The following is a 24035-nucleotide window of genomic DNA, read 5'->3' on the forward strand; positions in this document are numbered from 1 at the left end:
TATTTTAATTGCTCCGGCTGCCACCTCAGCTATTTCCGTCGGTTGACTGACGGAAAGGACTAAAATGAAACGCGTAAATTGGTTTTAGGGACTAAAAGTGGAAAAAATAAAATGTAGGGACTAAAATGGAAAAACGTCAAAATGTAGGGACTAAAAGTGCATTTACGCCTATATATATATGATAAAGTTAAGCAACAGATGGTTTGGCAAGAAACATCAACAAATGTTTCTCAAAGTTATTACTAATGTAAAGTTGTTATTTACAACTATGTGTTTTGTTAGCTTTTATTCCGTGCCAAATTTGATTGTAATTATTGTTCAATCTTTTGTACCCTGTATTTATTGTAGGATTTGATTGTAAGGGTTGTGTGATAAAGAGAGAAAGTGTGAAGACTCAAGCAATTGAAGACTGAAGAGTTTTTGCGGGTAGCTCGCGAGTAAACATAGCGCAGTAACTCATGTGTCTTGCACATGCTGGAATGCGAAGAGTTAGGCCAGGATGGAGACAGCTGTGTCACGCGAGTATCTCGCGGATAAGACCTTCTTGCGAGACAACCACGAGACATTTTATTCTGCTAGCCTATCCATTCTGATACACATTTTCTGTGCCTACACTATTTATACCCACATTACCCACAAATGTTGAGGAGTGCTTTTGAGAGAAAACCCTAACCAAACACCTTGAGAGTTAGAGATTGTTATACCCACAATTCTCTACACATTTGCTTTTAGAATTTCCTTAACTCCCACCTCTCCATTTCTATACCATTGAGAGGTTGATAGCCCAAACACTTACCACACCCTTTCAAAGTATTAAGTGAAGTTTTGGTGCTGCTGGGAAGTATTAGAAGAAGCCAAGGATGGCAAATGCAACATGGAACTTGTTGCGGGATCCGAAGAACTAGACAAGACACAGTTCCAAGAAATCTTGTTGGAGTAGGAGTTTGGAGGGTTTAGGTACATCGAGTCGATTAAGCTTGGAGGGTCTCTTGCTAACCTATGTATCCCAACTGATTGTCTAGTGAATCGATTACCGCTTAGAGGGCGGCAGAGAGGTTTTTATCCGAGTTCTTCGGTTTCCTCTTCAATAACACATCGGCGTATTATCTTGTGTTTGCATCTTTCTTCCCTACTCTTTTACTTTCCATTTTACTACTATGTTGCTTTGATTATAAATTAGAGTAGCTTGTTTGTTTATCCGCTCACTTTTACACTATTCCGCACTTAGTATTAAGTTAGTGTAAAATCTATCAAGCTGTAACTCTTAATTGGGGGTCTAAATAGCTCTTGTGTTTTCAACACTTTTTCGAGCTTTCAACTGAGATATAAGGCAACGAAAGTATGAGTTTTTCTTAATCTTTAGCTGCATGGAGTCCTACGTACAGAATTTATCTTTTGAAGCTAGAACATTTACTATTGATGTTAGTAATATTTGGAGGTTAACCAAGTCAAAAGCATTTTATGAAGAGTTATTAATTTCTTCTAATATCTCAACACTTCTTTATAAAGCCATCAGTTTAATATTTATTTTTTTAACAGCTTTAGTCTCAATTGAATTGATTTCTTTGTAATAAAAGCACTATAATCATGCCAAAATCATGAAATATTAACCATAATATTGCATGCTAAATGCATTAATGCAAAATATGGTTACATTGCTATGAATATTTTTCATATGCGTAAAATATTTTAAATACAAAAAAAAGGTTTTAAAAAATTGTAAATTCTAAAATCTTTTAAAATCTAGAATATTTTAAAATTTTGTAAATTCTAAATTCTAGAATATTTTAAAATTTTGTAATCTATGAAGGTCCATTTCTCTAGCAAATGGGCTAGGTTGTTAAAAACCCCTAATTACCCAAGAAAACTTGACCCTTAACATCCATGCTTTGTGTTTTTGTTGGTTGTTTACACTTAACATCCAAGTGAATAGTCGTTGAGGTGAAGATCGAGAATGTTTCTAGCGAATTGAGGTTCTCAATTCTTTCAAGACGGAATTGAAACCAAAATTTCGGTTCTAAGACATCAATGTAAGTTTTCTTTTGAAACTCTAATTTTAGATTCTAGAGAATATGTGGTTGTGCAACATATGAAGTAGATCCATGTTTTAATTTTGCTACTTTTTTCATGTATGAAATGCATGTGTATTTTCCCAATAGTTGGTATTAGATCTTATTCCATCATTTTGTATGATTCACATATTGTTTGGATTTGAAAATCAAAGAAAATAAGTTTCTTGATGTTCAAAAATCTTTAATGAAATTTTCTTGCATAATTTTTCTAAAATAATAAATCATGTTCTTTGTTGTAGAAACACGTAAGAGTTAATTATCAATGATTTGATTTGAGTAAGAACATGTTTTTTTTTTGTTTTTTTTTTTATCTATTTCTATTAAGATCCAAACATGAATAACTTCATAGTTTACTTATTCATGTCATGTCTATATTCATGTTTGTGTTCATGATTGTGGAGACAAGGCCCAAAATGGTATATTGGGCCTTGGGCCCTATTCGAGGACGTTGGCATGTCCGAGGAGAGACAAATAGTTGAGAGATTCCAACTCAGCGCCACACGAGTAAGAAAGGGGAGGTAGGTGATCCGAGGAGGGATACCTCCTCAACCATGACGAACATTGCTCCGATACGTGTTCCAACAACGAAAACGACCACAATGGAGGCACCAGTGTCAGAAACATGTCTCGTAAACACACGAGAAAGAAGGAAATACAAAAATATCTAAGGAAAAGGCGCCACTTCCGCATTAAATGCACTGTAGCTACTTTCTGGCCGTATTTATGTGGAGAAGACCCCTGAACAGTGTTTTCTTGGCCACAGCGACTCATAGAGAGCCAGAAAGCGTGTCTGATGGGATGGGTACTTCAGTGGTGGCTAGGACGGTTGACAAATGGAGGGCCAAGATCACCAGTAAGGAGGTATATAATGCAAGAGACCCTTGAAGAAAGGGGGACAGGAGAAAAAAGAGAGAAAGAATACTGTAACAACCAGAATTGCACTTGTAATCAGTTTCATTGGTCTATAAGAATAGTTGCCTCCTCGGACAATACCTTCAACTAACCTTACATGTTTTGTTCTTGCATGACAGTCATTCAAACCTATCCTAACCGTTGTTAGATTCACTATGGCCTAATTCTTTGACCCACTCTCTACAAATTTATTGTACTGGGCTCATTAACCCACCATCCCATACATGTTGGGCTTAGGCAGTAAATTGGGTCCCCTCCAATGATTATTAGGTGACAAATTACAAATTACAATGGATTCATAGTTTCATTGGTCTATAAGAATAGTTGCCTCCTCGGACAATACCTTCAACTAACCTTACGTGTTTTGTTCTTGCATGACAGTCATTCAAACCTATCCTAACCGTTGTTAGATTCACTATGGCCTAATTCTTTGACCCACTCTCTACAAATTTATTGTACTGGGCTCATTAACCCACCATCCCATACATGTTGGGCTTAGGCAGTAAATTGGGTCCCCTCCAATGATTATTAGGTGACAAATTACAAATTACAATGGATTCATATTAGCGCATACTTAGCAAGCACAAATGCCATGACCATCTCTTGGGTTTAAAATAAATAAATAAATAAATAAAACAATACAGAAAGAAGGAGGTTGTCCTAAAATGACCTACAAAAGTTCAAGATTACTTTAAAGATTACTTCTAATAACGGAACCATTAAGAGCACTTACAGTTACTTGGAAAGCAATATTGTTTTGGATGTTTAGAATTTGCTGGGAGACTACTTTTATAGGATGTTAGATCAGCCACAAAAAAGAATTATTGGTGGACATTCTAAATTTTCTAATGAAGGAGAAGAAGGAAAAAACAAATGAAAAAAGAGGATGAAGAAAAGTAGAGGATTATTTGGAAGGGGAACATCATCAGGCATTTCTCAATGTCATTACTGAGTTAAATGACAATAAAAGTATAAATCTTTTCTTAATTTTCACAATCTATTATTGAATGTTTTCATTAAAAAAAAAATTTTGAGGATAATTTTGTTTTCTCAGAGGCTACTGCCAAGAACATTTTGGAAAGAATGCAAGCAAAGGGATTTACAGACATGTCCAGATGTAAGTACATTACCATCTTAACGTACAATTTTATTTTTCACAAGTAGTTATATATATTTAGATTGTATATATTTCATGAAATGACACTTGTATTTTATGAACAGAGCTATTGAAAAATGTTAAAAAAAATGTTGTTGATGGTAGTAATATTGTGGGTGGATGTGATGTTGCCTTCAATTCAGATGTCAAGCCAAGTGTGGAACTCATTGTAGTAACACCAGCAACTGAAGTTGTTCAAGATGTGGAAGTGCATTTTGAAGCTGAAGGGCATAATTCCAATGCAACTATATATGAAGACTTCAATGAAAATCTGAATAGTAAAACTGTGGGTGGATTTAATATGGCTGGCAGTAATGCAGCTGTATATGAAGACTGTGAGAATCTGGATAGTAATACTGTGGGTGGATTTAATATGGTTGGAGGTAATGTAGCTGAAATTGTACAAGATGTGGAAGTGTATTTTGAAGTTAGAGGTCAAAATTCCAATGCAACTGTATATCAAAACTTCAATGAGAATTTGAATAGTTATACTGTGGGTGGATTTAATTTCTTCCAATATCTCAACACTTCTTTATAAAGCCATTAGTTTAATATTTGTTTTTAACAACTTAAGTCTCAATTGAATTGATTTCTTTGTAATAATAGCATTATAATCATGCCAAAATCATGAAATAATAACCATAATATTGCATGCTAAATGCATTAATGCAAAATATGGTTACATTGCTATGAATATTTTTCATATGCGTAAAATTAATATTTTAAATATAAAATAAAAGGTTTTAAAATTTTGTAAATTCTAAAATCTTTTAAAATCTAGAATATTTTAAAATTTTGTAAATTCTAAATTCTAGAATATTTTAAAATTTTGTAATCTATGAAGGTCCATTTCTCTAGCAAGTGGGCTGGGCTTTTAAATAACCCTAATTAGCCAAGAAAACTTGACCCTTAACATCCATGCTTTGTGTTTTTGTTGGTTGTTTACCCTTGACATACAAGTGAATAGTCGTTGAGGTGAAGATCAAGAATGTTTCAAGAGAATCGAGGTTCTCAATTCTTTCAAGACAAAATTGAAACCAAAATTTCAGTTCTAAGGACTCAATGTAAGTTTTCTTTTGAAACTCTAATTTTAGATTCTAGAGAATATGTGGTTATGCAACATATGAAGTAGATCCATATTTTAATTTTGCTACTTATTTCATGTATGAAATGTGTGAGAGTGCCTTTTTTTCTCAGCACAGTGTCCCAAAGATCCTGGGCCAAATAATTGTTCTTGGTAGTCTGGGCTTGGTTCACTGCAGCTAAAATGCTGTTTAAGAACCAAGTGGTGCACAAAGCAAGATTCCTACAACACAAATAAACTAACAAGCAAAAATATATGTATTGAATGATAGTTCAAATAGCAAGGAAATGCACAACAATAAAAATACAGTAAAAAAAAAAGGGGTTAGGGATCCTCGAATCAAATGAGAGGAATTTTATTAATTTTCTTTGGTTATGATTACAGTGCTCACTAAGACGTGATACAAGGTTCAACTAAGTCCAACAATTACAGACTTTGATAGCTATTCAAGCTTCGAAAACTTGCAAAGTTTGAATTTTTTGAATCCAAGTATGTGCTATAGTGGCTGTCTCTAGGATACTAGGAGTAGTTCCTCTATTTTTCCTTGAACTTTACAGAGTTCTTTCTATGGCTCTATATCTTTTCTAGGAATCCAAAAAATGGCGATGAATGCCTGAATCAAAATCAATGAATCAAAATCTCAATGCCCCGTTGGGGATTTCCCCCTTCTTTTATAGTGTAGCTCTAAGGTTTCGGGGTACCAGTGATTTCTCCCTTTTGCCCCTCAAAGTTTGTGCTATGTCAGTTTGCTTAGGGGCTGGTCGTTTCCTTTTTTCTCATAACTTCTTCCTTTTGGTGCGACGAAGCTGAATGCCCCTAGCTGATTTTCTATTTCAAGCTCCCCTCAGGTTGCTGATTCTTCAGCTATTTGGCCATTTCTTTCGCCTTTCCAGCTTTTGCTTGCACTCCATCCTTGTCATTTTCCCGAATAGTTGGAATCTTTTACTGCTGGGTTGAAAGCTCCCTTCCAGTTACCTCTTCTTATGGTTTTCTCATTCTTGGTTCCTTGAGGCACAGCTCCTTCGTTCATGAATGTTTTGCTTTGTACTTTTTGATCCCCACTGCTTGTCTGGGCTCATGAGACCTGCATGCTCTTCATCTTTTATCCCTTTTTTTTCTTTGAGCCTGCTTCAATCTTACTTAGATCGTGTTGCATGCCCTAGGGATTCCCAAACTCTGGTAACTTTTGGGATCCCGACCCAGCTCTTTTTGTTGGGCTTCTTTTGGCTTGTTAATCCTGGCCGGCTGGGCCTTTTCTTTGCTTTATGTATTTTAAAGTCCGTTCTTCCATGGGTCTTTGGATCCCAATTCTTTGGACCTCTCACCTTTTTCTTTTTTCTCTTTTCTTCATTAAGTGAGCCTAGCCTTTTTTTTAGTTTATTTTCTCTAGCTTTATTTCCATGAAATTGGCCCAATGTGCTATTTCTTTGGGCCTTAGACTGTGATTAATTTTAAACCTCAACAAAATGCATGTGTATTTTCCCAATAGTCGGTATTAGATCTTATTCCATCATTTTGTATGATTCACATATTGTTTGGATTTGAAAATCAAAGAAAAAATGTTTCTTGCTGTTCAAAAATCTTTAATGAAATTTTCTTGCATAATTTTTCTAAAATAATAAATCATGTTGTTTGTTGTAGAAACATGTTAGAGTTAATTATCAATGATTTGATTTGAGTGAGAACATTTTTTTTTTTTTTTATCTATTTCTATTAAGATCCAAACATGAATAACTTCATAGTTTACTTATTCATGTCATGTCTATATTCATGTTTGTGTTCATGATTATTAGGTGACAAATTACAAATTACAATGGATTCATATTAGCGCAAGCACAAATGCCATGACCATCTCTTGGGTTTAAAATAAATGAACAATAAAGAGAGAAAGAGGTTGTCCTAAAATGACCAGCAAAGTTCAAGATTACTTTACAAATTACTTCTAATAACGGAACCATTGAGAGTACTTATAGTTACTTGGAAAGCAATATTGTTTTGGATGTTTAGAATTTGCTGGGATACTACTTTTGTAAGATGTTAGACCAGCCACAGAAAAGAATTGTTGGTGGACATTCTAAATTTTCTAATGAAGGAGAAGAAGGAAAAAACAAAATGAAAAAAGAGGATGAAGTAAAGCAGAAGATTATTTGGAAGGGGGAACATCATCAGGCATTTCTCAATGTCATTACTGAGTTAAATGACAATAAAAGTACAAATCTTTTCTTAATTTTCACTATCTATTATTGAATGCTTTCATAATAAAAAATAAAAATAAAAAATTTGAGGATAATTTTGTTTTCTTAGAGGCTACTGCCAAGAACATTTTGGAAAGAATGCATGCAAAGGCATTTACAGACATGTCCATGATGCAAGTACATTACCATCTTAACGTACAGTTTTATTTTTCACAAGTAGTTATATATATTAGGTTATATATATTTTCATGAAATGACACTTTTATTTTATGAATAGAGCTATTGAAAAATGCTAAAAAATGTTATTGATGGTAGTAATATTGTGGGTGGATGTGATGTTGCCTTCAATTCAGATGGTAGTAATAAAATCTTTTTTTTGATTGGTTTTTTTTTTTTTTTTTTTTTGGTAAAATGCAAAACTGACCCTCTAAGTTTTTTCAAATTTTATTTTAGTCTTATTTTTTTTTTTTTTTTTTGGTAAAATGCAAAACTGACCCTCTAAGTTTTTTCAAATTTTATTTTAGTCTTTAACTTTGCTCTTATTTATTTTAGTCCTCTAACTTTCAATTTTATTCAATTCAGACTTTTCCATCAATTTTTTTTATATGTTGCGGTTAATTGAATAAAATTGAAAGTTAGAGGATTTCATTTACGTGAGTTATTATGCATGTGCTAGATGTATCTATTCTAACCTAATATTTTTAGTCGCAATAAAGTTGAAGTTGTTGTAATAAGATTTTATGTTGCAAAATAATAATAATAATAATAAAATCATTTTGCATTATTGTAATAAACTCTGTGACAATAGGTAATTGCTACAAAAAGTATCGTTACAATAAATATGCTGCAAACAAATAATTTTTTTACATTTTAAAAATATTATTATTGCAATGAAAATAATTCTTGCAATCATTGCAAGAAGTATGACTTAGTATAATAACAACAAATTTCTAGCAATAAGTTATCACAACAACATTGTTTGTTGCAATAAGTTATTACAATAATTTTTTTTTTTCGTTGTAATAAGTTACTGCAACAACATTTTCCATTGCAATATATCATTCCAACAACTAGATTCATTGCAAACAACAACAATTTTAGGTGGTGTGTTGCAATTACAAATTTCATTGCAATAAGCTATTGCTTACTCTTTTTCATGGCAATAAATTATCTTTATTATTTTGGGTTTAGTCTTTTGCAACAATACATTTAGTTACTTCAATAATTTATTTCATTGCAATATATAGTTTATTAAAATATCAAAATATTGATGTGATAAATTAACATTTTCAAAGTTATTATTCAATGAAAATGAACATGAAGATGCAACAAATATTTATTAACAAAATGAAAAAAGAGGACGAAGTAAAGCAGAGGATTATTTGGAAAGGGGAACATCATCAGGCGTTTCTCAATATCATTACTGAGTTAAATGACAATAAAAGTACAAATCTTTTCTTAATTTTCACTATCTATTATTGAATGCTTTCATAATAAAATAAAATAAAATTTGAGGATAATTTTGTTTTCTTAGAGGCTACTGCCAAGAACATTTTGGAAAGAATGCATGCAAAGGGATTTACAGTCATGTCTAGGATGCAAGTACATTACCATCATAACGTACAGTTTTATTTTTCACAGGTAGCTATATATATTTAGACTATATATATTTTCATGAAATGACACTTTATTTTATGAACAGAGCTATTGAAAAATGCTAAAAAAATGTTGTTGATGGTAGTAATTTTGTGGGTGGATGTGATGTTGCCTTCAATTCAGATGGTAGTAATAAAATATTTTTTTTTTATTGGTTTTTTTTTTTTGGTAAAATGCAAAACTAACTCTCTAAGTTTTTTTTAGATTTTATTTTAGTCCTTTAACTTTGCTTTTGTTCATTTCAGTCTTTTAACTTTCAATTTTATTTAATTCATACTTTTCCATCAATTTTTTTTATATGTTGCAGTTAATTGAATAAAATTGAAAGTTAGAGGATTTCATTTACGTGAGTTATTATGCATGTACTAGATGTATCTATTCTAACCTAATATTTTTAGTCGCAATAAAATTGAAGTTGTTGTAACAAGATTTTATTGCAAAATAATAATAATAATAATAATAATAATAATAATAATAAAATCATTTTGCATTATTGTAATAAACTCTATGACAATAGGTAATTGTTACAAAAAGTATCGTTACAATAAATATGCTACAAACAAATGATTTTTACATTTTAAAAATATTATTATTGCAATGAAAATAATTCTTGCAATCATTGCAAGAAGTATGACTTAGTATAATAACAACAAATTTCTAGCAATAAGTTATCGCAACAACATTTTTTGTTGCAATAAATTATTACAATAATTTTTTTTCGTTGTAATAAATTACTGCAACAACATTTTCCATTGCAATATATCATTCCAACAACTGGATTCATTGCAAACAACAACAATTTTAGGTGGTGTGTTGCAATTACAAATTTCATTGCAATAAGCTATTGCTTACTCTTTTTCATGGCAATAAATTATCTTTATTATTTTGGGTTTAGTCTTTTGCAACAATACATTTAGTTACTTCAATAATTAATTTCATTGCAATATATAGTTTATTAAAATAACAAAATATTGATGTGATAAATTAACATTTTTAAAGTTATTATTCAACGAAAATGAACATGAAGACACAACAAATATTTATTAACTATAATTTTTTTTTTTTTGCAATATTTTTTGTAGTAATAGACATTTGTACCTACAGTGCTTTTAATCTATCTATTTGTGTCAAGTCAAAAAATTGAGCTTTGAGTGTTATTGTGTTTTTCCCATCTACTCTCTAAGCACTTATGTGTGCCTTAATAGACATTATCTACTATGATACCTTGAATATTATTGTTAAGTAATTCTGTGATTAAGTGTTGCTTTTGGCTTGTGGTGTTCAGGTTTCCATTAATTGTATTCATTGGTGCATTAGTCTTGCTCGAATGTTCCTCCATTCCATGTCTAAATGCGTCCTCCCTAGGCTTGTCGACTTGATCTTTGTATTCCAAAATTCGATAACTATTGTCAACTGGATGAACTTCTTTAAGTTTGCCACGATGTTTCTGTTTCATGGAGTACAAGTTTTGACTTTTGAGTGTCCTTTCTTGAAGATGGAATTTGACTATTTAACTGGATAACAACTCGTGAAAATAAGAACAGTAATTACTTGAAGATGACTATTTTGTTTTAAAGAAATATCTTTGAAACCATTAGCTTGCATACATTCCCAAACTTTCTTGCCGGTAGCCTCTGCATCAACATAAAGTGAAATAAAATAAAATGAACACTACTAATGATGAAACAAAATTCTATTCTTGGAGTTACACCATAAAACAACACCAACAGAGAATTGATACTGTATTTGTAAGAAACCTTTTAACATAAATATTTCAATCTCAATTTCTTGGTTAGAAAAAGGACAACCATTAAAATTATGTACGCAAAAGTACGTAGCTGTACTTTATAAACTATCCAAATCGTTTTTTAAGAGAGCATTCATAACAAAACGTCTAATAAGATACTTGTAAGACATTTGATTTATAGTGAATGATTGAAAATAATTGTACAAAAATAGTAAAATTGTGGCAATATTCATCAGTGTGTGGTTAGTTAAATAATGAAATTTCATATTGTATAATAATGGCAAGAGCAAGTGCTTTATATAACATAATTAGAGATATACACATGCTAATAGTAGGTCAACTAAGATTTTTAATCATCTCTCTCTCTCGCTCTCTCTCTCTCTCTTATTTTTTTATATAAGAAAATGATGTCACTAAATTCGGTCAAACTATTCCACTCTCTGTTAATGAGACATTTCAAAAAGTGAAAATCCTAAAAACCGATAATGTGGTGGATGAAATTTGAGACATTTGGATTTACGACGCATCTTTCAAGTCTATTGATTCCATCATCCGAGTGTCCTTGAAGGGGCATCTTTCTTCTCTTAAAACTCATTAATAAAGCAAAATTCAATAAAGAATAAGATTCTTTATTGACCAATTAAGTTAACACTCATTAATCTTTCAAGATTTATCCATGTTCAATGGATGCATAATGAATAATCTTTTTTTCTTTTTCTTTTTTTGTTGAATAAATAACATTAATGCAATTGCTAGTAAGTCGCTTATTAGTGGTAACATAATACTTATTGGTAAGTCAATGAACTAATAGTCCAATGACACTTCATCCTTTTTATATATATAAAGGAAATGAAATCACAACTTTATTAGACTATTCTACTTTCTATCCATTAGATTTCTCATAAATCACATAGACTGGTAGTGTGATGGAACATTTCACCCTTGTTGATGACTCTTGTCCACACACTGAATCCCATTGTGCAGTAGTGCGATCTCTATAACATATTACTTAGCAGTAAGTTAATTGACTAATAGACTATTGCATTTCACCCTTGTTGGTGGCTCTTGTATGTAATTCCCACTTGTCCACGGGTGTGATCTTGTGATGATAGGATTCCAGTTTTTAGTGCGCACAGAATTTTGACATAGATGGGAACCTCCGAATCTATGCTTATTTTCAACTCTTCAAAACATTTTTGCTTATCATGCCCTTCCTCGCCTCTAGGTACCTAAGCATCCACTTTACTCCGTATACAATGGATGCTAGGTGCAGTACCCCAAGCAAAAGGCCGGCCTTAAAATTGGGATGTATCAATTGTTTGGGAGACAACTAGTGTCAACTAGATTTGCTAATTGTTTGAGAGGCAACTAGATTAACTGGTGAAATCCTATGCTTTTCTTACTAAAAAATTTGAATAGATCTCGTCTTCTGCCTTTGGAGCGGTTTTCAGTGAGCCAACCTGTTAAACCAAAAAGGAAAACCCACCCTCCCCAGTTCACCCCCAGCCCACCTCTCTCCCCCTTCCGACCCTTAATAAAAGATAATTATTATTATTATTGTTATTATTTTAAAAAATCTTTGCAAAGGTGCAGTACTGCTCATTTGCTCCCACCTTGGGGGACAATAGTAACTACTGCCTAGACACAAAGATATACAGCAACAATAGGTGCAGACTGCACAACTAATGAAACAACCAAAAAAATACCTCAGAAGGAAAGGGGCTCTTCCGAAAACTACTCGTATGGGTTTATATGTGATGACAAGAGTACAGATTTTCTGAGAGTTTACGATCAATATTGCTAAATGTTTCTCCAAAATTCACCAGGCAAGGACAAAAAGATGGGGTCAGTAAATGACCCAACATACCCAGATCATATAATTAAGAGCTGCCCCCAACACAACAAAACAAGTGAGGCTATCTGATTCCAATGTTGGTTTGCAGTTTTGCATGCCATACCCTTATACAACAGAACAGCCGTATAGTGCCTACTAGCCCTTTGTGCACCTGCGGGCCTGAATAACATCCAGTTGCATCACCGAATTCCTTATGTGACCAAGTCTGACTGAAGCCACAAGTCTCTTTTTCTTTCTCATTCAACTTCTTATGGACCATTCTGCTTCTATTCAGAAACTAACATGGTAATAAGGCTGACAAGGCTGAAAACCAAGCTGTTATTTAGGAGTGTTTTTAAGCAAAGGCATTTAACTTTCACCATATCTCATTCCAACACTGACAACCTGGAACTTCTATGTCCATATGGAAGAACATTATAATCCATACCCCCTATCATCTCCATTGTGAGTTGTGGGAAACGAAGAACTGGAAATCAGGAAGATTAACCTGCAAACGCCGGAGCCAATTGTCAGCAGCCTGCAATAGAGAGTTTGCTTGCTGACTTTCACAGGCTCCACCAGGAGTCAAAATTGAACCTCTCAACTTGTAGGAAGCAAGGCCAAAAACAGGCAGAGAAATCTTTGAGGATTCACCAACCCTGTGGACCTTCCTCCCACTTGAAGCATGAAACTGTGGTTTATTTTTGGCTGTACCAGTCAAAAAATAAATATTAAAATTAAAACATAAATTGTATGATGTTCACAGATAAACACACACAACAGAGAGAGAGAGAGAGAGAGATACTTCTGGAGTGTGTCGATAAGGAATGGAAGGTTAGAAAAGAAGCATCCAGACTTTGTAGTGTTGGGCCTACAGGGATTCTATATATTGGATACCTGGAACCAGGTTACAATTCATTAAATTGGAAAAGCCCAATATAATTAGGGGAAAAAACAATTCAATCACAATGCCAACATCCTGTACTTAAATGAGAGAGGGAGAAGGGGGGTGGTGGAAATAAGCATACCAAGCCACAGAAACCCAACTTGTAGGCAAAAGATCACAGCTCCTATACAACCTGAGCTCAGGAAATTGAGTTGCAAGATTTGAAATCTGCAGGTAAGATCAGACATAGACAAGCATCCAAGTCAGAACAAAAGAAAATGAATGGAGACAAAGCACAATACTTAAATCTCAAAGAAAATCAGCTTGCCTTATCATACAAAGGTTGGCGATGATGTGGTTGTTCTTGTTCAAAATATTCAAATACAATCTTCCCAGGAGAGCTGCAAACCTCAGTTTCATCACCGGATGAACTCAGGGGAGGTTTATCTCTCAATGTAAGTCTGCTCATTCTCTGATTGTTTAAGCTCATGAGATCGTGCTGACCCTGCAGTCCATCAACAATGCTTTTGGCTCGCCTTTCTGCCTCACAGTCACTGCTGCCAGCGCTGCTTGTCTCCCTTGAAGACTCAGCATCACTGTCCTCACCAGGCCTCCTGGTTAAACATCAGAGCAAAAATCTACAAGATATAAGGACCACCCGTCTTGCAAATCTTGTTTACAACACCACCACCACCACCAAGCCTTAGTCCTAAAAAATGGGGTCAGCTATGGATCCTTAACAAACTAATTAGGGTCGGCCAAATGTATTAGGGGAAGTCCTAACTTATCTACTATGAGTGGGTTCATTCATATTAAAATGACTAAATTTTATGTTGGCTGTCAACCTACCATAATCCTCCTCCTTTTTCCAGACTTGGGACCAGCTGTGAACAAAATATATGACACTAAAAGTAAACATAGACACAAGTGGAGTAATCTTACAATTCTAATTTACCTACATTAATATTACTTAATTCCACACACAGTGCAGGAATTGGCTCATCATTGATTGGACACAAGATTTGATCAAATAACTTTTTAACTCAACAGAGAGAAGAAATAAATCACTCTGGACCCACCAAATTATCTACCCAAAATAAGGTAATTTGCATACAAGTGATACAACATGTCTGCACAAGGCACAGCTGGAAAGGACTTTGATAACACACTCTTTCTCTAAAGTCATTTATAGAATGTGATCAGTCCTTTTCTCCTCTCTTTTCGCTCAAGTGAAAGTATCTCTTAGGCATTTATTTGTTAAAACATAATAATTGCAACTTGCAAACAGGCATGGTCCCTAAATTTCGTTTGTTTCAATTAAAAAATAAAAATAAAAAACATTTTTTCTCTAAAAAAATTTCCAGCGTTTTCTAGTGTTTGGTATAACGAAAAATGAAAGTCAAGTGACCAATCGATTCAATCCAAACACACAAAGTTTTCCACCATTCCCTTGTGCCCTCACCGCCTCCATTCCTTTATGCTGCCAATACCACCACCACTACCACTGCCTCCATTGCCACGCCAACGTCACTACCACCACCACCACCACCACCTCAGCCACCACCACCACACCACTTATGATGTTGCCACCATCACCACCTCCACTGCAACCACATCATCACCACTACCACTACCACGCTTACATGAAATATTAATGATTTTTCATGCAAACCAAATAACATAAAATGTTTCTGTGTTTGCCTTTAGAGTCACAACCAAACATAGGAAAACAAATCCTTTTCCCAAAAAATTGCTTTTCACCAAGAAAACTTTTTTGTCAAAACAAATGGAGCGTAAATATAAAAGAATCAAGCTTGACCATATGATAGCAAATAGAGATCATGCATAGTAAGATTATTTTATTCAGAACCACCATGTTAAGGAAACATGAAAAACTAATTGTTTGTTAGATGAAAAATATGCAATTCCTTTTAATTTGTTAGTTACACAAATACACCAGTGGGGGTATAAACACATGAAAATTTAGCAAATCCTTTGAAAATATTCATGCTAATAAGCATTCCGTAGCAAACAAAAGCATGCTAACTCATCACATTGGATAGAGACCAATATCTAGATCTGTAATGCCTATATCCAGAAACTATAAAGGTCATAAAACCAAGTCACTAGTTTAGTCCTCCAGTTATTAATCGAATTGGGCTCAATCTAACAACACCTTCAGAATAAGCAAGTGCTAAAACTACAAACAAATAGGATTTAGCTAGTACATGATTGTGATCACAAAAGTCAAAGAACTTATCTCCTAGTTTCATGACAGAATACTTAAATGTAAAGAATGTGGACAGATGGCTTTAACACTGCCAGACCTTTTAGTCTTTGGCTATGACGTGATATCAGTCTAGTGTCCAGGGTCTCAAGTTAACTTTCAGGTATAGGTTTAAGCAAAACTAGCTCGTTCTTAAAGAGGAGGTTATCAATTACTTCCATAAACTTCCAGAAAAACTAATCATATCTTCTGTAATGTTTTAATTTTCTCCTTGGAGTTTAAACACTACTGTTAGGGTCCTAATCAGAAGACGTGTTTAACCCTTTTAAAGAATGAATGAGGTATTCAATGGTTTCCATGTAGCTATTACTGAATAAATAATTTAAGTCACTGAAACCTTGCTCTCTCAGTTTATTTTGGCACCAAGAGGAAGAAGAATGTTACTTTGAATCGACAGACTTCAACAAGAAGCACTTCCAAAAGGAAAATGGACTTCAACAAGCAGCAACACAACCAGGCCAAACAGCAATAGAACAATAATCAAAATACCAATTATGTAACCCAATGAAATAAACTAAAATCAAGGTACAATATATCACACAAGAACAAGATAAAAACTACTTCTTTAGCAATTAGTTATTTATTGGATCATTTGCTTCTTCACTTTGAGTTTTCCTACCAGCTTTGGTCCTTGGTTTTCTATCTCTTTGATCTCAGTTGATCTATGCCCCGAAGGGTAGTAGACATGCTGGCAGGGGCAGTTGGTAGACTTTTTTTCAATCAGTAAATGTGAAACTTTATTCAGAATCAGAAAAAGTAGTGCAAGCACTAAACAGGAAGAGTACAGAGGATATGACTGAGTATAGAAGGACTGCAGTAAATCCATCTCCCAGACTTGATAAGAATTTGAAAGTTCCACATTCCAAAAAACAATCCCTTTGGATAGCTGCATTAAATCTGCCACAGCAGCATGTTTATCTTTGTCCAAACAGAAAATTTCCCGAAAAGCATCCTTGAAACTCACATCTCCACAACAGCAATCATGCCAAAAGTGAATACCAGGCAGCCCCTAGGCATTATGTGGACTATTTGGCAGGAACGCAATCCACGACTTTTCAAGGGGGTTGAGCAATCTTTGCTGGATATAAAGTATTAAAGTTTTTCTTTTTGCGCACTTTGTATGATTAGATGGCAATTTGGAATATCCATTCTTGGGCTACTTTGGTTGATTTTTTAGACGCTCGTTCCTTTTGATGTTGTTTCTGTAGGTGTCTGAATACATTTCTTATGTACAGAGGATGCCTTGATTTTTTTGAATTTCTAATAAATGATTTTATTACTTATCTATATTTTTTTAATGGTCCATTTGGATTGAGAGGGAGGGAGGGGGAGTGGAGGGGAGTAGAATAGAATTTGCCAAAAATTAGGCATTAAAGAACAAAGACACGAAGCTAACTGCCACTCCAGGCTGATCCCGCAAACTAGGGTGCAGAATGATAAGGTGGTTGGGGCCAAGGACCGATGAAAGATGATATGTAATAAAGGTAAAAATTCGAGATAGAGAAAAACTTACTCTAGCATCGGTGCTCACTAGAAATAAATAGCAATTGAAAATTCGAAATAAGCAACCAGCAATGGAAAAGAAGCAGCTTTTTGTGTAAGTGAATGATAAGCAATATACATCAGGAAGTTATCCAAAGGCTAACTATCATAGCAAAGACTAAGAATAATGGTTGCCAATGAGCTCTAGCTCATATGGTACTTTCTCCTTTCATAATAATGGGATGGAGGTGAGGTCAAGGATTCAAGTGCATGTGTAACTTTCCAATTGAAAAGGAGTAAGAATAAAGGCTCACCTCAGCCTATGTGGATCTGTGTACAATTGTATTCCCGACAAAGATGGAACATAATATTGTTTAACAGAGTCACCGCCATTCAATAACAATGGTACTCCCACTCCATACACACTCCATTCTCTAAAAGATTCCCATAGATCGCCAAGACTAAAAAATGAGTGTATGTCAGCTTCACGATTTCTCCGCCCCCTCATTCTTGCCTGTGGACTCAAAAAGCCACCAGTTAAAACTTAAAAAGCACACAATGATGCTAGTTGCAATGAAAGCACAGGAAATTTTGTTGTTCAAACTTCAAAATAAAAATTTGCATTTCAGATTCTCCTGAATTTATGGCCTAAGAAAAAAAAAAAACCCAACTAAAATAGACAAATTATAGGCCTAGGTTTTGGAAGCATTATTCAGAAACACGAAGAACAGAAGACATTGACTGCAATCAGTTTCCTCTTCCTTCCATTTGTTTCCTTAGCATCCTACCATAGCATCTAATTAAACAAATGAAACCAGAAACACAAACTTGATCTCCAGCATTCTTCATTAAATTGCTTAATATAGACAACAAATGAAAGAAATGCATGTGATAGATAGTATGATGCTGGATAGAATAAAATGACGGAGAAGAATATAAATGACTGAACTTGATTAGTCTATGAAAGATCCATACCTAACCCCAAAGTTTAGGGACTAATACAATATATTGAAATTCAATCAGTTTAACTTTTCATCATTTCAAGACCACCCCCCCCCCCAAAAAAAAAAAAAAAACCCTCCAAAAAAATCCCTTCTCAAAGTAATTATTACAACACCAAATTAAAGTAAATAGACAATAGAATTCCACTCAACTCAGTCATATTTGACCCTTTTAAATCCCAATTGAGGTTGAGGAGCAATTTGAACCTGAAGATTTGAAAGCCATGAGAACTTCAAAAAATTGACTCATTTCAACTTCAAACAACCCATGCATGCAGCAACTTTTTGATCAGGTTGAAAAGTTCTTGCTGAACCAAAAGGCTTACCATCTCGCAGATGCACGTATCACATAGCTGACCCTAGAGTTTATGGACTAATAATGCAATAAATTGAAATTGAATTCATTTAACTTTTCATCATTTCAATTTTCAACCCTCCTCCCCCCCCCCCCACAATAAAAAACAACAAACTAAAGTAAATAAATGATAGAATCCCACTCAACTCATTAGACGTTTTGGGAGATTAAAGAGCGTTTTTAAAACCCAAATTCTGTTTTGCAACCACAACTTCTCATAGCTTTTTTTACAAATGCTCATTTTAAACTCAAAACATAGTTTTCCAACTGCTTATACAAACGCACTGGCCACATTTCACTCTTTTAGACCCCGAATGAGGTTAATTCTTCATCAAAAACAAAATGAAATATTAGATTCAAAACATCAGCATACATCACTTGACTCTTTTTTTTTTTACCACAACAAACCAATCGTATAATGTGACAAAAATGCAGTAACTAGACAAGTTCAAATTCTGAATATTTCACTATCTTAGTCCACACCCAATCGAGCACTACAACTAACAATTTTTCCTAGTCCAACTAAAAGCTTTTTTTTTTTTTTTTTTACTAAACAGTGAAACACACACACACATACATGTGTAGACATTTTTCTCAACTATTCTCGGGAACCAAACAGAAGTTTTTAGAGTAGTACCTCGGAGAAGGACTGAGCTGGAACAAAGGGAGTGACCGATTCTACAAGGCGATCCAAGTTGGTGGAATCAGCGTTTGAAGAAGAGGCAGAGCAGACCGAGTTTGGCCTAGACAATGTCGACTCGTCCGAGTCGACTCGGGTCTCGGGCTTCACCTCCTTCTGGCTGTGGAGCTGCCTTTTCTGCTGCTGCTGCAAAAGCAGCTGCTGGTGTCTTCGAACCGCCGGGGGGTTGTAGAACCGGTCCGAGCCGTGAGTCCGAGTCAGAGCGAAGCCGCCAGAGTTGGACATTACTGTAAATTAATCGAACTTTGAGGTCAAAAATAAAATAAAGTGATCAGAATAGAGCGAACGAAAAAAAGAAAGGTAGTAATAGTATTAGTAATTAGAAGCACTACTAGTAGGTGGTGGTTGGGTTTCTAATATTGGGAATTCAAAAGTGCTGAATTGAGTGGGACAGGTATGGTATTTTTGAGGTTTTTGAGGGGTTTTTGGGGATAGTATTTTGGATGGGTCAGAGAGAAAATGCCATTAGAACCAGTTATGCTTTTGTGTTTTTTTTTTTTTTTTTTTTTTTTTTAATGGATTTGGGAATTGAGAGATACAGCAAGAGTAAAAAGAGGGATTTGATCGAATTCAAAAGAAAGGGAAAGGATAAAAAATGAAAAGGTGTGGAACAAAATGTTTTTACTAGGAAATTTGCTTTAGCCATTACCTAATGCTTTGAAGTTTGAACATTTTTTTTTTTCATATTCTAAAATGTCCAAATTGGCCCTCATTAGCTTGGTCTTCAATTCATGGGACAAGACTTTCTTCTTCTTTAACCTATGTTTCGTCGGGTGAAAGAAAGATGATGGAATATGGGAGAATGAAAAAGGAAAAGAAAATGTGATTTTTTGGTTGGGGTGAAAAGGAAGAGAAAATAGAATTGAATAAAGTTTCTCTTCAAACTAATTTAAAGAGAAACCCTTCAAACTCTTCATATATCTTTATATATATTGAGCTTGAATTTTGAAAATCCAACCGTTCGATTGCATGTTTTTATTATATCTTTCATACTTGCATGATTTCAAGAAAATTAAAAATCAGTTACTGTGATATCAAACAAATGTTAAAATTTTAAATTTTTGTAATCTAAAATTATGTATAAAAAATAAGTTTATTAATCGAATAGTAAATAACATCCGATTTGAACAAAATTTAATATGTTTATTAAGAACATGAAATTTAACAGTTAGATTTTCAAAATGAAATATATGAGAAGTTTAAAAAGTTTCTCTCTAAACTTTATTCAATAAAATTGGGTGGATGGAGTTTTTCACCTGACCTACAATTTCGTTCTCTCCAAATTTGGGAAAAACAATGAGAGAAAATGTAATGAGAATAAAATGAATATACAGTTACCTCTATTTATCTTTCTTTTTACTTCTAATAATAAATGTATAATGGTAAGTACATTTTGGCCTGTTACTTTTACCTTTTTACTTTTAATAATAAAGGTATAAAGCTAATTATCTGTTACATTTTTTGTCTTAAACCAAGCTTATTGCACCTTTTTCACTATATATTCCCAATAGTCAGTTTTTCATTGTTTGATCGATTTTCTTGCAAATTTGGTATTCTTTTCATACCAAACCAGAATTTTGTTTGGTTCACCGGTTTGGTAATTCAACCCCAATTTAGTACAGATAGTCAAAAAGCCCCCAATTCAGTACAATTATGATAACTATGCTCTACACCTCCATCTTCCCCAAAATAAATAAAGTACTTTCAAAACTTCTCTAGTACTGTTGCAAACAACTGACACAAGACGCAACCATATATTTAAACTTTAGCCGATTTTTTCTTTGTGCCCATTAAATTATTGACTTTGTTTCATGTAGCATGAAAGGGAAAAAGAATGGTAGTTGAAATTTTCATGAAAGATGGTATCTGACTGTCTTCAAAAGAAAAAAAAAACATGGAGATGTGGAAAATAAGCAAATGTTGCTGTTAGAAAATTATAATTTGCTGTTGTTTTAACTTTTAATAGGGGAAACCAAGCTCTATAACTATTATGGGAGTCAGTGGGTCGAATTTTCTAGTTTACTTTCTTTCCTTTTTTGAGATATAGTTTCAATAAAACGAAAAAATGGTAAGAGGGGACTATCATAATGACTTCTTTATCTGCGCATTACCTAGTAATGTTTTACTCGTTGTTCGAACCTGTAAGACTGTTCAATATTTATTTTTCATCCAAGTTTCCAATTTGACATGAATTATCAGTTTCCTAGCTAGCGTGGTGAAATGTGCCCATAATTGTGTCAATGGACAAAAAATATTTAAACCCCTTTTTTAAAAAGACTTTATAGATATTAAGTTGCAATCTGTGTGAGTGCTAATTTAATTAGTAGATTCATTTTATAGTCGAATGAGACCAGAGTATATAAAATTGGAATTAAATCTTTTGCACCCACCCTATGATGATTTCTCTTTATCATTATATTACATTTCCAACTGATTTTAGTGTAAATGAAATTTGAACCCTAAACCCTTATTCACAATATGACACCTTATATTATGAAATATCACTTTAACATGGGCTAATTATTGACTTTTTGTATTATACAACTAATACACAACATGACACCTAAACTGTTTTAAGAACATTCTCAAAAAAAAAAAAAATGTTTTAAAAAATTTTAAAAATAATAATAAGGGGTAATTACACTAAACCTACCTGCGATTTAGCTCGAAATCACTTTGCCTACTCATGGTTTAAAAAGTGTCACTTTACCCACCTAAGGTATGTTCCGTTTGTTTTCCGTAACCCACCTCTGTTAAAATCAAGAGTAAATAAGTATTTTTGCTCAAATTTTATGTTTCTCTCCTCTCAAAACAAAAAATAGCACAAAAATGCAAGAGAAACCAAATCAAAAAGTGGTATTGGTCTCTCTCTCAATTCACATAAATCTTAAACATGAAGAACATACCCAAAAAAATAAAACCTGAAAAACGAAAAAGAGGAAAAAAGAGAAAAGAAAAGAACAACAATAGTGGTGATGAATTACTTGAATATTGAGCAATATATTGTTCAATTCCCTAACAATATATTGAGCCCGTGTTTCTTTGTTTATGAATTTGAAGGGTTCACGGAATTGTTGTATGAGCACGGGAGCACCGGAACTCTCAAGAAGCCCAAGCTGACTCCAAAGTAATCATAGGAATTACAATTGCAAGAAAATATATCATTCCTTACTTTCCCAATTGCTTTGATTCCCATTTGGTGATGCATTCTTGTAATACTTTGTGAAATATACAATAACATGAATGATTTATATAACCACATGAATTCAAGTAGTCAGGTCCTACCAAGGGAGTGAATACCATACCAGGGGCTGTATCGGTTTGGCCAGTGATACGATATATTTTGGATACTGGTCAATACCAGTGTACCATTTCAGGTTTACCGCTATTTTTTATATTTATAAATATATATATATATATGTATGTGTGTGTGTATATATTATAATAAATATAAAAGTTTACCATAAAACATTTCCTCAATTCAACACTAATTATTCATGGTTTTAGACTTTAGTATCAATTAAAAGAAAAGAAGAAAAAAAAAACACAATATAAAAAATAGAAAGCTTAAAAGTTACCATTGCATACTAAGAAAACAAATAATACTAATAAGTTAATGCAAATAAGTGACCATTCTGCCCTAACAAAAATTTAAAAATTACAAAATTAAAAAAAAAAACAAAAAAAACTTTTTTTTTGTACCAGCTGGTATTACCCGAAATTGGCCAGTACGGCCAGTATTTAAACCGGTACAAAACATTGATATTTCGATACTGATATACATACCGGTACAGTACATACTGGCCAGTACTGGTACGATATTGACTACCTTGGGTCCTACTCCTAGCTATTGAACTAATACTAAGCTCTTAAATTTCTTTTCTCCTTTCTCCTATTTGCTCCAATCGTGGGGTCTCAAAACTTTGTGGGTTTAAAGGGTCTTTCATTGTGCTTTTAGTTTGTGGGGTGTATGAACAACTATGTTGTTTTTGTGATTTTTGAGTTTCACAAGTTGATTTTGTTGTTTGTTTCATTTTTTGGATCGGGCTAACAACTATGTAATTACCTCTAATAATAAAAACTTACTGTTACATAAATCGGTGGCTATGGAGCCATATGTTACATGTTTCGCATAAAAGCTTGACTTAAATATAATATACCAATGCATAACAAGACATTAACCCCTTTTGTTAGAGCATTAACATTGGTAGTGCTAAAAAGTTAAATTGCTATTTTTAGCACCACAAACTTAAAAATTGGGGCTACATTGGTGGAGCTATATCTAAAATTTTTAGCTTTTGAGCTACAATGCACAGCTATATTTAGTTGTGCACTGTAGCTCAAAACTATACCAAAATATTATTATTTTATTTCTCTTTTCAATTAAATAGTATTTACTCTCATCTTCTTCTCCCAAACACATATTCATTCATTTTTCCTCTTCAGCTCTTCTCCCTTTCTTTCTCTTTTTTTTTTCCCCCCTTTCTTCCTCCATGGAGAGATCGACAGTGTTAACAATTTCGATGAGGATCTCGGTGCTGAAACGATGAGACTAAGCTCAGCAATGGCTGGGTTTGTGGTTGGGTTCGGTGCCGAAATGATTTGTGGGTGGGTTGCTGGGGTCGTGGTGTGTGGTTGCTGTGTGGATCTCTTTGGATAACATATTTG

The 24035-nt window shown here is 33.7% G+C and overlaps 1 protein-coding gene across 4 annotated transcripts; it reads right to left on the reverse strand.

Moving 5' to 3' along the window:
- Positions 1-12545: 12545 nt before the first annotated feature.
- On the reverse strand, positions 12546-20095 carry LOC112024799 (uncharacterized). Of its 4 annotated transcripts, XM_065777469.1 has the most exons (8): positions 20017-20095; positions 19305-19594; positions 17626-17825; positions 13871-14156; positions 13685-13770; positions 13462-13553; positions 13254-13364; positions 12546-13164 (listed from the first exon to the last, which is right to left on the reverse strand). In XM_065777469.1, exons 1-8 carry the CDS (start codon positions 20078-20080, stop codon positions 13160-13162), a joined length of 1134 nt encoding a protein of 377 aa, XP_065633541.1. In that variant the 5' UTR covers positions 20081-20095; the 3' UTR covers positions 12546-13159. The 4 variants fall into 4 exon arrangements, with proteins under 4 accessions (XP_065633541.1, XP_065633539.1, XP_065633540.1 ...); XM_065777467.1 differs by having other exon boundaries at positions 12546-13364; XM_065777468.1 differs by lacking the exon at positions 20017-20095 and adding an exon at positions 19700-19887 and having other exon boundaries at positions 12546-13364.
- Positions 20096-24035: the final 3940 nt, after the last annotated feature.

The sequence above is a fragment of the Quercus suber genome, unplaced genomic scaffold (assembly GCF_002906115.3).
Source record: "Quercus suber isolate HL8 unplaced genomic scaffold, Cork oak 2.0 scaffold_156, whole genome shotgun sequence".
Classification (NCBI taxonomy): domain Eukaryota; kingdom Viridiplantae; phylum Streptophyta; class Magnoliopsida; order Fagales; family Fagaceae; genus Quercus; species Quercus suber.